The 17,315-nt window shown below is 46.1% G+C and overlaps 1 protein-coding gene across 5 annotated transcripts in view; it reads left to right on the top strand.

Moving 5' to 3' along the window:
* The window catches only part of LOC310837513 (uncharacterized protein), a 105,706-nt gene extending 89,929 nt beyond the window's left edge, over window positions 1-15,777 (top strand). For 4 of the 5 annotated variants that reach the window (XM_083724211.1, XM_083724210.1, XM_083724212.1 and 1 more), the window contains one exon: window positions 13,018-15,777. In XM_083724211.1, coding sequence (XP_083580337.1) covers window positions 13,128-14,936 — 1,809 coding nt within the window. In that variant the 5' untranslated portion in view covers window positions 13,018-13,127 and the 3' untranslated portion in view covers window positions 14,937-15,777. Of the gene's footprint in view, window positions 1-9,376; window positions 12,695-13,017 lie in introns of those variants that run through there. The other variant, XM_083724213.1, reaches the window with a different exon arrangement.
* The last annotated feature ends 1,538 nt before the right edge of the window (window positions 15,778-17,315 follow it).

The raw sequence follows: 17,315 nt of genomic DNA, 5'->3' as shown, positions 1-17,315 counted from the left end.
TTGGGCAATGTACCAATATATCGCCCAGCTCTAATCATGACCTATATTTCTGACCCAGTGTACCATTGCTGATTTTACCAGTTTGTCCCCGGGAATCCCTGGGGTTGTGGGGCGCCTGGCTGGGTCCCTTTTGGCTGGGGAAACGGAGAGAGGGAGTCCATGGAAGGGTTAAAGGAAGGGGAGGAGCCTCGACAGAGACCCCTCCCCTTCCAGCACCCCTGACCCCCACCCCCATCACCCAACCTCCCTGCTGAGGGTGTTGGCTGTCCCAGATCATCTTTATTCACTACGACTTATCTCCATACTTTGGATTGTCCTGAATACCACCATTTGGTAGCCTAGCCCAAACCCAAAAGTCCTGCTGGGATGCATCTTGGCTTCCCTGCTGATGAAACTGAGTGTGTGAGGATTGATAATATTTTCATTTCTCCGTTTCAGACCCCTAAGTAGCAGCAGCTGCCAAGACATTGTCCTGTTCGCCTCTGTATAGTTCCAGCCTTATTTCAGACATTGTGGTGGATTGCAATCAGGGTGGATTTGATATAAGTCAAATTGATTTCAATCACAATTTACGGCAAATCACTAGTCAGTATAATTCTATTTAAATCAAAAAATTCTGATTTGGTTACACTATTAGAAATACATAGACAGATAATTATGAAATCATTCTGAGGTTTAATAAGTTAACTGTCTATATTTGGACAACAGTTCTGCTGTAATTTATTGGAAGGAGAAAAATCATCATTTCCTTAATAACAACTTAAACTATTTAACTAAAACAATAATATTATAGCATGTTGGTAATCATATTTTTTTTATAAAAAACAACCAAGCAGACTGAGTTTTAGCACACACGAAAAACTCAGAACTTGTGGATTTAACCACCTCCACTACCAGCCACCCCTTTGGATTGGCTTCTGCATCCAGGTGCCTATTCTGTACAGTTAAGTGTTAGTGCGGTTGTTGGAACCCAGTGGAGCCTTCAGCCCTGAAGAGCCTTCAGCGCTTGCCTCAAGTCTGACTTGCACAATTATTACACAAAGACCCCAAGATGTGTGGAGTATTCTGCTCACAAGGTTGCACTTTCGTTTTTACTGCTTCACACTTAGCTACTTGTGCAAATCTCTTCCACTGCAAACCATTTGTTCATTGAACCTCTTGTAACTTAGAATTTAAGGGGTTGATTCTGTGTATATAAATCTGCAAAGGAACAATGGGATTAAGGTTTTCCCTCAACTCTGTATATTTATTTTATAACATTTTTCATGTGAAGAAAAGGCATGTTATCTCTGCAGATACAGAAATTCACACTTTTGAGAATGGCAAAAACAAGCATCTGTGACAATATCTTCTCATTAGAAAACTTCCCGAAATGATCTTACAGAATCATCCCGCAAAAGCCCGCAGAAGCCGCGCGCTCTTTGAAGAGCATGCCGCTCTTGGGGGCTTTTCCCTGAGGATGGAGAAGGGACTCGTAAAAAAGCTCGCAGGAGTTGCACGCTCCTTAAAGGGTGCACAGCTCCTGTGGGCTTTTGCAGGAGGTGGGGAATACTCCCAGAGCTTGTCAGGGCTGGCGGGGGAAGCCCGGGATGAAGGTTCGATGCTGCCCTGCGGAGGCTTCGCAGGCTACCCCAGAAGCCAGAACAGCTAGAGAGAGCGCTGCGCAGTGCTCCCTCTAGTTGTTTTAGCTTCTGCCTTAGTGGCGCAAAGCCTCCGCAGGGCACCAGGGAGCTCTGCTCAGCGCTCCCTTTAAATAATATTTTTCTTCTTGAATTCCCCCTCTAGAAACTAGGTGCCCCTTATGATCAGGTGCGCCTTATGCAGCGAAAAATACGGTAGGTAGGAGAAAATAACAGAGGCCAACCAGTGTATATGGAGAAGCAAAGCGGCTAGTAGCCTGATCTTTATTGCAACAGTGTCCTCCCCCCTCACCACAACCAGGAGGGAGGTGTGCAAGGCCTTATATGTGAAAGTTATTGATTAGGTCATGACCTAATGATTAGGCTTAATTGCTTTACAATCCACAATTAGCCATTTACAGCGGTCCGGCACGCTTCTTCTGCGCAGCAAATTCTGCTGTCTCTTCAGTACGCTTTGCAGAGTAAACACAGCGGGGAAGCTGTCGCTAGCTTTAGACAAACATACAGAGTCCCGGTTTGTCTATTAACAGCTCTTTATTGGTACATTTCTCAGAAAAATAGTCCAGGGCTTCTTTCAGCCATTACATGCGTCCGTCTCCTTCAAAGACAAAAAAGAACAACAGGAAAACAGAGAACAAGCTCCTCCCAGCTTCGAATCTTTTTCATCAGAAAGTGACGCACTTCTCAGAACACTTAACCAGTTAAGTTCTGAACTCTAACACCCCCTCTTGCGTTGCTTTCTGACAAGATCTGTGAAACATCTTCAGCAACACCCTGTGAGATCACTCCCTTCCCCAATGCCTTGCGCCCTCCCTTGGCGTTCCTGTCAGGCATCTGTGGAACAACCTCACAACTCTCAGATTCGCACTGTGCAAAACTTACCCACGCACCTGTGGCCTGATACCTCTCAGGTGGAATACCCTTCGTTGTGCGACTGGACCGCCTGGGCACAAACTCGGGTGTTTCCTCTGGCTCACCGTCACCAGCAGGTGTGTCCTCTGCATCACGGGATTCCCCCTCTGACTTAAAGCGTCTTCGAATCCTTTCCATTACACTTACAGGAGAACTAGGCTCACTCTTGGGCTCTCTTTTTACAACTTGTGGAGATGCCCCATCCAGCTCCTGACTCTAGTCAGTGAGCTGACTGTCATGTGCAGACTCAGCCTCTCCTTCTTCCTCATCAGAACTGTCCTGCTCTGGATCAGAGAGACATTCTGAAAGAACATCACGCTTGGTAGGGGTCTTTGACCTTTCATCCTGCTCACAGAACTCAGCGTGTTTACTGATCAGCAACTTACTCTGATCACCTGACAGGTAAGCAAAACTCCATGCACAAGCTGCTGGCTCATACCCACAGAAGATCATTTTCTGGAACTTGGCTCCATCTGGCCCTTGCAAAGCCTTAGGCACCGGCAAAACTGCAGATGAACCAAACGTACGCAGAAAATGAATCTGGGGTTTCCTGCCATGCAACAAAGAAAACGGTGTGTCACCTATCAGTGAATTGTAGACACGATTCCAGGTGAAGCACACACATCTGGTCGCCTCCAGCCAAAACCTTGGAGATAACCCAGAATCTGTAAGCATCACCTGTGCAGCCTTGACCAGAGCTTCACTCCTCAGCTCTGCCACCCCCCTCTGCTTGGGAGATGTAACTGTGTGACGTATCCCTTTATTGTGAAAGAACGTCTGCAAAACAGACCCAGTGTACTTAGCATTTCTGTCACTGGTGACCGCTTGTACCCTGGTGGAGAACCTTATTTCCACCTCCTCAATCCAGCTTTTGATCAGCTGTGCTGCATCTTCCTTGGACTTGAGACTGAGAGTCCAGGTGTTCTGCGTAAAATTATCCCTCAATGTCAGCAGATACCTGGCCCCTCCCAGACTTTGGTTCCTTCATGGGACCGAACAGATCTATGTGTACCAGTTCAAAAGGTTTTGTGGTTACCCTCTCCACCTCTGGGTAACTGCACCCTTTCACCTTTACCTGTCTGCAAGTGTCATAATTAATGGCACTTCCACAATCTTTAATCCTACATCCCTTGGCCACTTCAGGTAACGTCTGCAGGTTCTCTAGAGCAGTGTTTCCCAACCTTGTGCCTCCAGATGTTTTTGGCCTACAACTCCCATCATCCCTAGCTAGCAAGACCAGTGGTCAGGGATGATGGGAGTTGTAGGCCAAAAACATCTGGAGGCACAAGGTTGGGAAACACTGCTCTAGAGAACCATGAATTGTCCTTTGGTGCCATACACAAGCACATGAAACATGAGTGGGAACTTTAGCACGCAGGGCTTGTGCTTTCTCAACCTTCCCCTCACCCCCCAGAGACATTTTAAGAATGAAAAGATCATTCTGTCCCTTTTTCACTTCGACAAGCCGTCTCCCTTCTCTGGAGATTGTGCAGATATCATTCTTGAAACAAACCTGAAACCCCTTTTTTAACAAATAAGGCACAGATAACAAACAGTGATGCCCCCCTGGGACGACGCAAAACTCCAACAGTTCCTGAAAAACAGAAATATAGGCATTAGTAACTTTAGTAACATTTGCCCTTTGTCCATTTGCGAACTGAATAGTCTTTCCTGCTGGAATCGCCTTGCAATTCCACATCTTGACTGCAGGGGTCTCTGGAACCATGTTGCAGTTAGCTGCTGAGTCAATTACAAAACAAAGCTCAGAGCTTCTCACACAGCTGTCTTCAAACAAAGCCATGCTGGCAGTTAGCTGATAAGGCTCTTCATGTTGTTTACCACGTCCGCTTTGTTCAGATCCACGCCTGCCTGCCTTGCCAGGCTGGTTGCCATGGAAACCCGCCTGGTTCCCATGGGAGTTGACCTTGGCAACATCCTGCCGTGCCTGTGTGCTCCGGTGGGGGCAACTGCCACGCAGATGTTGAACTCCAGTGGAAAAACACTGCCCGGGGCTCCTGCCTGCCGGCCTGGCCTTCCGTCTTCCGGAACAGCTCCTCCTGCCAGCCTCGCCCCCCCCCCCCCCGAAGCTCCTCTCCGCTCCAGCACTCCCAGTGGAAAGTTTTTTAAACTTGCCTTTGGAACTCTTCGCCCCTCCGATCTGCTCAACAGCGCTCCTTGAGGCTGATTCATCGGGAACCGGGGCTACTCCTCCAGGGCCCTGGCCTCCTGCTGAAGCTTCACACAAACTTCTCAGCAACTCCCAGGCAGCCCTTGCTGACTTTACGCCCTCCAAGTGAGGTCTCAGCGATGCGCTTACACATGCTCTCAGCATATCAAGCTCTCTCTGCATTCTCTGCTGGCTATCTTCAGGCAACGCAACCTCACAGCCTGCAACGTCAGTCAGGGGTAGTGGCTCTTTCTGGCTTACATCCCAAAGCCCAGTAACCAAGAACCAACCACGCACTCTCCTGCTCCAGGTTGCCCAACTTTTTAAAGTGAGCTTTTCCAGCGGAGCGTCCTCACGGGCCTGGCTGTCCGCCATCTTCTCCCGTTCTCCCAAGGGGCCCCAAAGCTGTACTCACTCAGCACCAGCACCTCCGGCTCTCCCTTCCGTGGAGAAACGATTTCCAGCTGCTCTTAGCTCTCTCTTCCAGCAGCTCTGCTTTCCAGCCGGCTTCTCTGCCTCAGAACGCAGACTTCAAAGCATTCCGGCAGCTCCAGCGACAGCTTTACGAGCGGTAATTACGTCACCCATAACCTGTGAAAGTTACAGATAGGTAGCCGTGTTGGTCTGCGGTAATTACGTCACCCATAACCTGTGAAAGTTACAGATAGGTAGCCGTGTTGGTCTGCCATAGTCAAAACAAAAAAAATTCCTTCCAGTAGCACCTTAAAGACCAACTAAGTCAGTTCTTGGTATGAGCTTTCGTGTGCATGCACACTTCTTCAGATACACTGAAACAGAAGTTTCCAGACCCTTCTATATAGTGAGAAGGTGGGGAGGGGTATTACTCAGAAGGGTGGTGGGAATGGGTGAGTGGCAGATAGCTGTGATGAGCCTGTTGACGACTCTTAACGACTCCAATAGGTCTTACAGGAGGAAGCAAGGGGTGAAAAGGTGAAAAATGGCTTTGTCATGTATAATGAGATAAGAATCCAAGGTCTTTGTTCAGGCCAGGTTTCTCCATGGTTTTAAGTTTGGTGATAAGTTGTAATTCAGCCGCTTCTCTTTCCAGTCTATTTCTGAAATTCCTTTGTAGTAAAACAGCTACTTTGAGATCTTGTATAGAATGTCCTGGGAGATTGAAGTGTTATCCTACTGGTTTCTCTGTCTTGTGATTCCTGATGTCCGATTTATGTCCGTTTATTCTTTGAAAGACAAAGCAGAACAAGCAACAACTTCACAACACAACACCTCTCAACCCACTGGAGAACAACAACCACCCTCCCAACAGAACACTGACCACCAACTACCACCGAAAAAGTGTTACACAAAAAGGGACTCCACATGGACCCCTCCTGATGGACGCAATACCACACTGGACTTGTACATTGACTGCTTCCGCCACAGAATCCAAACAGATGTGACCAGAAAACACCATCGCTTACAACAAAATCTAAACCATGCTGAAAGGAGAGCCATAGATAATCTCAGAAACAACCCGGACATTATAATTAAAGAAGCGGACAAAGGTGGAGCTGTCGTCATCATGAACAAAACTGACTACATTCAGGAGGCTCACAGACAACTTTCCAATACCGCCTTTTACATAAAATTGGACTCAGACCCCACACAAGAATACAAAAAAGAACTGAACAAGATTGTTAAGGAGCTACCCCCACACATCCAAGAACAGATCCTCACTAACACACCAACAGAACCTCGACCAGGAACTTTCTATCTTCTACCTAAAATACACAAACCAGGAAATCCAGGACGCCCCATCATTTCAGATATTGACACTATTACAGTGGGTGTCTCCGGTTATATGGACTCTGTTCTGAAACCGTATGCCATCAGTGCTCCCAGCTATGTACGTGACACCACAGATTTTCTGAGGAAAATACAATCTTTAAATAATCTTCCCAACAATACTATACTAGCTACTATGGATGTGGAATCTCTGTATACCAACATCCCACACAACGATGGTTTACAAGCTTTAAGGAACACAATTTCAGATAAAACCACAGCGGACTTTGCCACCAAACTCTGCCAATTTGTCCTTACCCACAACAACTTCAAATTCGGTGATGACCTGTTCCTTCAGATCAGCGGCACAGCAATGGGCACCCGCATGGCCCCACAGTATGCCAACATCTTCATGGCAGATTTAGAACAACATTTCCTAAACTCCTACCCACTCAAACCGCTCTTGTACCTGCGATACATTGACGATATTTTTATCATCTGGACACATGGTCAACAGACCCTGAACACCTTCCACCAGAAATTCAATGATTTTCACCCCACAATCAACCTAACTATGAATCAATCTATGCAAGAAATACATTTTTTGGACACTACTATAAAAATACAGGATGGGCACATAGACACCACCTTATACCGTAAACCAACTGACCGACAAACATATCTACATGCCTCTAGCTACCATCCCAAACATACCAAACAGTCCATTGTATATAGCCAGGCACTACGTTACAGCCGCATCTGTTCCAATTCTACAGACAGAGACTCTCACCTAAGAGATCTACAGCAAACCTTTTTAGAACTAAAATACCCAACAGATGAAGTTAGACAACAGATCAACAGAGCCAGACTGATACCCAGAGAGAACTTGCTGCAAGACAGACCCAAAAAAGAAAATAACAGAACACCTCTAGTCATCACTCCCAAGTTAAAACAGTACAACGCATCATCAGAGATCTACAACCTCTCCTGGACAATGACAGTTCTCTTTCTCAAGCTCTGGGAGGAAGACCTTTCATTGCCTACAGACAGCCACCCAGTCTTAAACAACTCCTAACCCACAATAATACTACAACCAGACCTAACACGGACACTGGCACCAGAGCCTGCAATAAACCCAGATGCCAACTTTGCTGCCACATACACCCGGACAACACCATTACTGGCCCCAACAACATCACACATACCATCTCAGGATTATTTAATTGCTCATCGTCTAACATTGTGTATGCCATCAAATGCCAACAGTGTCCTTCAGCTCTCTATATTGGACAAACAGGCCAGACCTTACGCCAAAGAATAAACGGACATAAGTCGGACATCAGGAATCACAAGACAGAGAAACCAGTAGGAGAACACTTCAATCTCCCAGGACATTCTATACAAGATCTCAAAGTAGCTGTTTTACTACAAAGGAATTTCAGAAATAGACTGGAAAGAGAAGCGGCTGAATTACAACTTATCACCAAACTTAAAACCATGGAGAAACCTGGCCTGAACAAAGACCTTGGATTCTTATCTCATTATACACGACAAAGCCATTTTTCACCTTTTCACCCCTTGCTTCCTCCTGTAAGACCTATTGGAGTCGTTAAGAGTCGTCAACAGGCTCATCACAGCTATCTGCCACTCACCCATTCCCACCACCCTTCTGAGTAATACCCCTCCCCACCTTCTCACTATATAGAAGGGTCTGGAAACTTCTGTTTCAGTGTATCTGAAGAAGTGTGCATGCACACGAAAGCTCATACCAAGAACTGACTTAGTTGGTCTTTAAGGTGCTACTGGAAGGAATTTTTTTTGTTATAACCTGTGAAAGTTATTGATTAGGTCGTGACCTAATGATTAGGCTTAATTGCTTTACGATCCACAATTAGCCATTTACAGCGGTCTGGCACGCTTCTTCTGCGCAGCAAATTCTGCTGTCTCTTCAGTACGCTTTGCAGAGTAAACACAGCGGGGAAGCTGTCGCTAGCTTTAGACAAACATACAGAGTCCCGGTTTGTCTATTAACAGCTCTTTATTGGTACATTTCTCAGAAAAATAGTCCAGGGCTTCTTTCAGCCATTACATGCGTCCGTCTCCTTCAAAGACAAAAAAGAACAACAGGAAAACAGAGAACAAGCTCCTCCCAGCTTCGAATCTTTTTCGTCAGAAAGTGACGCACTTCTCAGAACACTTAACCAGTTAAGTTCTGAACTCTAACATTATATAGTCTTTTGAAATTGCCCACCCAAGACCCCCCCCCAAATATCATACAGAAGGCGACTGTCTACAGCAGGAATACATCACAGGAGGTGGTCTACAGCAGAAAACCTGTCCCCAAGGATACCTGTTAATGGTCACTAACTGCATTACCTGGGCAGCCTGGGCATGTTAGAATTCAAGCCCGTTCAAAGGTATGTGCCTATCTGTTCAGGCACCGGCTGAATTCCTTAGACCTCCCTCCGGCGACTCCCAGCAGAATAAAACATACATGAGGTCCGTTCCGGCGATTTTCCTCAGGCTGTGAGAAAAACACACCAACTGCTTCTCCTGCTTCTCCTCCTCCCTGCATATCCCCAGGGAGGGGAATCAGACAAGGACAGTAAACGTATCTACATGTCTTTATTTGTGTCTTTTAGCAGTCATACAGTAAAGATGTCTGCTCTCTTCAACAAACAGAGAGAAACTCCAAACTCCACCCATGTACTTCCAGTACAGGTCATATGACACACACTGAGCTAACATCCGGTGCTCAGTACAGAATGGACTGCCCCTTTGTTTCCTTGGCAACAGTCGCAAACTTCCTGTTTGGCTTTCCAGCCACAGGCAGCAGATTGAGCTGCTAGAGCCTTTGCTTGCTGCAGCATTGCTGCTTTAGAATAACAGGGCATTCTTTTGTGATGGTAAATACTTTAGTTCCTGAATCCAGGTCACAGGCCCACCCTCTTCATCCCTCCTTAGGGCAGTATTTGTAAGCACAAAGACAATGGGAAGGCTTCCATTTGCCTCCTTTATTGCAGAGGAATATTTGAGTACGTTTCTGGGCACAATTCAAAGTGTTGGTGCTGACCTTTCAAGCCCTACACGGCCTCAGTCCTGTATACCTGAAGGAGCGTCTCCACCTCCATCGTTCTGCCCGGACACTGAGGTCCAGCTCCAAGGGCCTTTTGGCGGTTCCCTCCCTGCGAGAAGTGAGGTTACAGGGGACCAGACAGAGGGCCTTCTGGGTAGTGGCGCTTGCCCTGTGGAATGCCCTCCCATCAGATGTCAAGGAATTAAGCAGCTATCTTATTTTTAAAAGACATCTGAAGGCAGCCCTGTTTAGGGAAGTTGTTAATATTTAATGCTCTATTGTTTTTAATATTCGATTGGGAGCCGCCCACAGTGGCTGGGGAAACTCAGCCAGATGGGCAGGGTATAAATAATACATCATATTATTATTATTATTATTATTATTATTAGTCTGTGGTGCTCAATGTTTAGGTATAGTAAATATTAGGATTTAATTAGAACTTGTGTGTTATAGCGGGGATATGTTATAAGATGGTCTCCTTGAATTTTAGAAAGGGAGTTATGTAAAGGGTTTTTCATGTTTGATCCGTGTTTCTGTGTAAATACTGTGTGTCAGACTGAGAATGTCATCAGGAAGGTCTAGGAAAGTGTGCACCTGCTTCTGAGCATCAGAAATGAGCACGGAAAGAGTTCATATCATTAACCTACTGGAATCGGCCCCCACCCTTTGTAACAAGCAGCTGTAGTTCTTTTGGGATTTAATATCAGCTCATGAAAAGTTGGGCACATGACCCAGAAAGCTGCCTGGCTCCCTCCGTCTGAAGGCGGAGATATGCACCACATGCCATAGCCGAATTCGGCTGGACTTGCCATGGGAACGCAGAAGGGGCAAGCAAGGAAGGGGGAGACGGCCAAAGAAACCTGCTCTCCCACAAGTGCCCCCCCTGCCAATTCCGTAACATTAGCAAAGCCCAAGTTCAAACACCACCCCTATTTAAAAGAGGCCCCCGTAATTTCGACACTGGACTGCCCTTTACGGTTGCCGTAAGTTACTCTTCCAAGTCCCAAAAGCGCGCAGCAACTCCGGTCTATTTTGCAGGGCTGTTGTAATGGGGACACCCTACGCCACCGCCCAGGGCAGCCCAAAGTGACGTATAACCAATCCTTTTTTTTTTTTCCACACTGAGACTCCAAGGTCTTCTGTGTCATGTTTCCTGTGCAGTGGACGCTCAGGTTGCAAATGTGATCTGTGCGGGAGGCACATTCACAACCCGCAGCGTCGCGTCTGTGCATTTGTGGGTTGCAATTTGGTGCTTCTGCACATGTGCAAAGAGTGATTTAGTGGTTCTGCACACACGCGAAACCTGGAAGTAACCTGTTCTAGTACTTCCGCGTTTGGCGCGGTGCACAAAACCGAAAACACACATCTCGAAGCGTCTGTAACCCGAGGTATGATTGTATTTTGGAAGGCAGCGGGAAGGCTGTTCTCAGGGCCTGCTCCATCATGAGGGAAACTGAGGCAGCCCCCTCAGGCAGCAGATGCAGGGAGGGGCAAGGAGGGGATGGAGCTGAGTCCCATTTGGCCAGCCCTGATTTAACCCTCTATCCCAGGCATAGGCACCTTAAGGCCCATGGGCCAGAAGTTTGGAAAAACTTTAAAAAGTATAGGAACTCACATTAGGTAGTCAAAAATTAGTAATTTAAACAAAATGCTTATAAAAATAAGATAATTACTTAACATTTAGCTTCTGTTACACATTATATCCACATAAGTCAATAGAAAAAGTATCAAGAGATGATGTTCAAGATGTGCCCTTTGGGAAATTTGGTTTTGGCAAATGCAAAACAACATCCTTGAAATCAACACTTGCAATAGGGAAGACAAACATACAAGATTCTGGTTTTTTCCTGAGATATGACACTTGTTTAGAGATTATTGTACACTAAGTGGGGCACTTTTATACATATCAATGTGTCCCATGTCTTAGTGTATCAAAGTGCCCCAACAGACATTTTCAATGTCAACTAGCAATTGTTAATAAAACCACTGAACTTATTTGAAAATCACGTGTAATCCTGATTACTAAGTGGAATAACTTACCTTTGGTATTTTTAAATCTTAACTAAATGACGTAAAAAAGTGTTGGAACACTTTTACATTTCACATAATTTTTTAGTTGGTCGTGCTAAAAACACACCTACTCTTTTCAAACGCCAACGGCTAAACTGGCGGGCAGCACAGTCACAACTGTTCTACTCACACATGTATAGACACATTTTGGTAATGTCGCAACACGAATACCATTTCTCGATATTGAAATATTGTTGGTGTGTCAATGTGCCCCGCCTCCCCCATTCCGCATTTTCAGAGGAGGGGGAAGAAGGGGAAAGTTTGTCCCACCAGATAATACTCCCATCCTCCCTGGCCATGGGCCATCCTTACTTGGGCAGGTGGTACTTTGAGTCCAACCACATCTGGAGGGCCAGAGATGCCTGAACTCAGCATAGAAGGTTCCTCTAGGGCTCAGCGTTACCGGGAATTGATGAACCTTGATCTTAAGGGTTTTTGACAAATTTCCTAGGGATTATGATTGGTATCCAGACCCTAACACGCTAAAGCCAAGGTGTCCACACTGAGCAGCTTATTAACCCTGCTGGCCGCTGGGGAAGACCTTCTGAAGGAAATAATTCCCCCCAAAGTTAATTCCTTCCTTCCTCCGCTGCTGCTGCTGCTGCCCACACTAAAGGAATGTCTGGATGAAATCCCAGGGATGTCTGCCTCCTATTACAAAGAGATACAGTTGATATTCTAGAATTGTGGCTAAGATTCTGAGTCACAATCGTGACTGAGAAATACAGCCAGGGAATATGAAACTGATTTGAAGATTGGTTTCTTCTTTACGGATTATTATTATTATTATTATTATTATTATTATATTACATTCAGCTGGACACACCACTGGTTTCATCTTCTTTCTTTTCTTTCCCACAATCAGTGTTATTCACCTTTAACACTCACCTTTTTCAGTGTCACACATATTTTTATCTTGTGATCTTCAAATGAAGAGAGGTATAACAATTTACTAAGTAATTCCCAGTTGGAGCAGAGCTAGAATATCCAGAAGCCCTTGGCCACCCACGGCAAAGGAGGAAGAACAGTGAGAGAGGCCTGGACAGGGAATCTCCGCTAAGATAAGCCAGTGTCAGGAGGCGGGTGCGAGACCCGGCGGCATATAATTATTATAAATCATAATTGGGGTGGGTGTCTCAATCTGGCCTTCCCAGCAGTCAGGCTCCAGCTGCTTTCCTTCTGCATCTCCAGCTCTCTCCATTCAATAATGCAAGTCTGAGAGATGGAGGTCCAGCCCCAAGAACATTCTCCAACTGAGCACTCCTTCAACCGACCACAAGCACCAAGCCTTGTCACTAGACTTATATATGGGTTTCCCAAAATGGTCACTATGCACCTCCTGAGGCCAAAGGGACGTTAAAATAAGAGCAGGTGTTAATTATAATAGTACTTTGTTCTCTTCCTAGAAAACAAATAGGATTTTCTCCCCACCCCATCGAAAGAAGACAATGGAGAAGGCAGTCAGAATTCTGGTGGGCCACGTCCAATGGAATTAACGAAGAAACCATTTAAATAAATGGAGTGTGAAAAGAGAGAACATAAACAATTTGAAAGTATGGAGTGTGGAAAGAGCTTCACTGACAGTGAAAAACTTAGAAAACATCAATGGACTCACACAGGGGAGAAACCATTTAGATGCTTGGAGTGTGGAAAGAGCTTCACTGAGAGTGGACACCTTAGAATTCATCAACGGAGTCACACGGGGGAGAAACCATTTAAATGCATGGAGTGTGGAAAGAGCTTCAGTCAGAGTGGAAACCTTAGAATTCATCAACGGAGTCACACGGGGGAGAAACCATTTAAATGCATGGAGTGTGGAAAGAGCTTCAGTCAGAGTGGAAAACTTAGAATTCATCAACGGAGTCACACGGGGGAGAAACCATTTAAATGCATGGAGTGTGGAAAGAGCTTCAGTCAGAGTGGACACCTTAGAATTCATCAACGGAGTCACACGGGGGAGAAACCTTTTAAATGTATGGAGTGTGGAAAGAGCTTCAGTCGGAGTGGACACCTTAGAATTCATCAACGGCGTCACACGGGGGAGAAACCATTTAAATGCATGGAGTGTGGAAAGAGCTTCAGTCAGAGTGGAGACCTTAGAATTCATCAATGGAGACACACTGGGGAGAAACCATTTAAATGCATGGAGTGTGGAAAGAGCTTCAGTCAGAGTGGAGACCTTAGAATTCATCAACGGAGACACACTGGGGAGAAGCCATTTAAATGCATGGACTGTGGAAAGAGCTTCAGTCAGAGTGGAGACCTTAGAATTCATCAACGGAGTCACACTGGGGAGAAACCATTTAAATGCATGGACTGTGGAAAGAGCTTCAGTGGGAGTGGACCCCTTAGAATTCATCAACGGAGTCACACAGGGGAGAAACCATTTAAATGCATGGAATGTGGAAAGAGCTTCAGTGGGAGTGGACACCTTAGAATTCATCAACGGAGTCACACGGGGGAGAAACCATTTAAATGCATGGAGTGTGGAAAGAGCTTCATTGAGAATGGACACCTTAGAATTCATCAACGGAGTCACACGGGGGAGAAACCATTTAAATGCATGGAGTGTGGAAAGAGCTTCAGTGGGAGTGGACCCCTTAGAATTCATCAACGGAGTCACACAGGGGAGAAATCATTTAAATGCATGGACTGTGGAAAGAGCTTCAGTCGAAGTGCACACCTTAGAATTCATAAACGGAGTCACACTGGGGAGAAACCATTTAAATGCATGGAGTGTGGAAAGAGCTTCACTGAGAGTGGACACCTTAGAATTCATCAACGGAGTCACACAGGGGAGACACCATTTAAATGCATGGAATGTGGAAAGAGCTTCAGTCAGAGTGGAAACCTTAGAATTCATCAACGGAGTCACACAGGGGAGAAACCATTTAAATGCATGGAGTGTGGAAAGAGCTTCAGTCAGAGTGGACACCTTAGAATTCATCAACGGAGTCACACAGGGGAGAAACCATTTAAATGCATGGAGTGTGGAAAGAGCTTCAGTCAGAGTGGACACCTTAGAATTCATCAACGGAGTCACAGTGGGGAGAAACCATTTAAATGCATGGAGTGTGGAAAGAGCTTCAGTCAGAGTGGACACCTTAGAATTCATCAACGGAGTCACACAGGGGAGAAACCATGTAAATGCATGGAGTGTGGAAAGAGCTTCAGTCAGAGTGGAGACCTTAGAATTCATCAACGGAGTCACACAGGGGAGAAACCATTTAAGTGCATGGAATGTGGAAAGAGCTTCAGTCAGAGTGGAAACCTTAGAATTCATCAACGGAGTAACCATTTAAATGCATGGCATTCCCTGGCATAACCAGGAACGGCTCTGTTCCCAGCTGCACGTCTTGCATGAGGAGGGACGGGGGCACAGGGAAGAAGGGGCCATACCAGAGCATCTCAGAGCAATGTTGGGAGGGGGCACATGGTGATACAAGTGTGTGTAGAATGCTATCCCCAAAATAATGCAGGCGAGAAACAATATGGATGAGTATAATGTGGAAGGAGGTTCAGGCAGGTCCCAAACCCAGAGTGCTAAGCGTCAGCTTCCTCCAATTCCACCAGCTGCCCCAAGGCACGATTCCCCTCTGGGCCCTGAGGGTGGAAAGCCTCCTTGCACTTTTGCAACTGGACATGATCCGAGGGAGTCCTCCTGCCAGCAGAGCACAATGCATACTATTGATGTAATTATCTTATTGTTGCTGTTGCCATCATGGACTGGCTGGATGCAGAGAAGGGGGGGGGAGACCCTTCTTTTCGCTCTCCTAAATCTTCCACCAATCCTGCTTCACTGGATTCCATGAGTTCTATTTTTATTGGGGGGGGGGGTTTCTATATCCTCTTTCTCCATTCTATCCGACATGTCCTTCCTTCCTCGTCTTCTCTCCAAACTGAAAGGTCCCAGATACTGAACTGTGCACAGTACTCCAAATGTGTTCACACCATAGATCTCCATAAATAATTTCCATTCATCCTTAAGGAGCAGCCATGAGATTGGTACGTGTCTGTTTACATTCCAGCACAGTATGCTGGGAACTTCCGTTGTGCGTATAGCTTTTGCTTTTCTCTGTCTCTCTGAGAATACAAAGAGAGAGACGGAATGTTTCTTTGTCCTGATTTATGATTAATAAATCCGTAGTTGTAGTATGCTTCCACAAGCCTCACGCCTATTCTGTGTCCGCAGTTCGCTCTGCTGATATAGTGTGCCCTGGCTTTGAAGCCTGGGTCGCTGATTTACATCGGAGCAGAGGTTGATGGGTCTTCGCAGCAGGACGGCTGGAAGGAGATGACCCACCTGGGGCTAGCCAGCTGGCCTTGCGACCCTCTGCATGCCAACAAGATCTGCACTACAACCATTAGGAGAGTGGCAGGTGTATTTTCAATCGGTTCCCTAAACATCCCCAGCGTGATATTTGCAGTTTCCCGAGCCAGTGCACACAGGGTCAACAATTTCCCAGAGTTACCTAACATGACCCCAAGGTCTCACTCCTGATCCCTCACCTCCTCATCAGCCCAACGTGCATCTGTTTAATCTTGTTGACCATGAACTAGAACTCTGCCAGAACCAATGGATGGTGCCAGCTTGGTTCTATGACAAAGGAACATGTAAAATGTCAAACATTAAGAACTTCCCTGAAGGCCTTCAGAGGTCTTCCAAAAGTTACTTTCTGTCTTTGACATCTGATGATGATGATGATGATAATTATTATTAATAAATTATTATGGGGGCGTGTGTTCCACAGGGAGGGCGCCACTACCAAGAAGGCCCTCTGCCTGGTTCCCTGTAATTATGAGGGAACTCCCAGAAGACCCTCGGAAGTGGACCTCAGACTAAATGATGGGGGGATTTTCTTTTCCTTGTGTTAGATGGATGTTGAAACAAGGTGTGATTAACTAGGCCATGTCCGGATCACAGATTTCTACCCAAGAGCCACAATTGCTTTGCATTCACAAACGCTATGTGAAATATCACTAGTAAACGGAATAATTTAAACAAGGAAACCAACAACAGTATTAAAACAGAGAAAAACTGGATTTAAAATGACCCAACCACAAGATGAAAAGTCTCCATACTAAATGAGGGAAGGGGGAGGCATGGGGGGGGGGGCTTTTGAAGTCTCCCTGCTGGCAAGGGAATTCCAGAGCAAGGGCGCCTCTGTCTGGAATCCCTCACTGCCTCATCTCCTGCAGGAAGGGGGGATTTCCAGACTGGGACCCTTCACTGTTAGGGGGAGGTGCTGGGGCCTGGGCAGCTGGATGGATGGACATCAGCCTGCAGAAATGCACACACACCCTTCTTTCACAGGACTGTTGTGGTGTTGCATGTGTGTGACAAGGCAACACTCAAGAACAGTTCCCACCAACCAACATTACATCATTCCTCCACTGCCCACAAGAGGGCGATCTTTCCTCTACACATGGTAGAATCCTAGAATTGCAGAGTTGGAAGGGACCACGAGGGTCATCTAGCCCAGCCCCCTGCAATGCAGGAATATTTTGCCCAAAGTGGGGCTCAAACCCCTAACCCATAGATTAAGAGTCTCATGCTCTACCGACTGAGCTCTAAAAAGGAGAGTTTCAGTTCAAGCAGAGACCAGAATAATTAGGGTTGCCATATTTCAAAAAGTAAAAACCAGAAGAACCCCAAAACTGTAGAGCTTTTTTTGTTTTAGACAAGGCCCCAAATAAACGCCAA

This window comes from Podarcis gaigeae (genome assembly GCF_964106915.1).
Source record: "Podarcis gaigeae genome assembly, chromosome: 2".
NCBI lineage: Eukaryota > Metazoa > Chordata > Lepidosauria > Squamata > Lacertidae > Podarcis > Podarcis gaigeae.
Note: the sequence above shows the minus strand (reverse complement) of the source record. Positions and strands in the feature narration are given on the sequence as shown.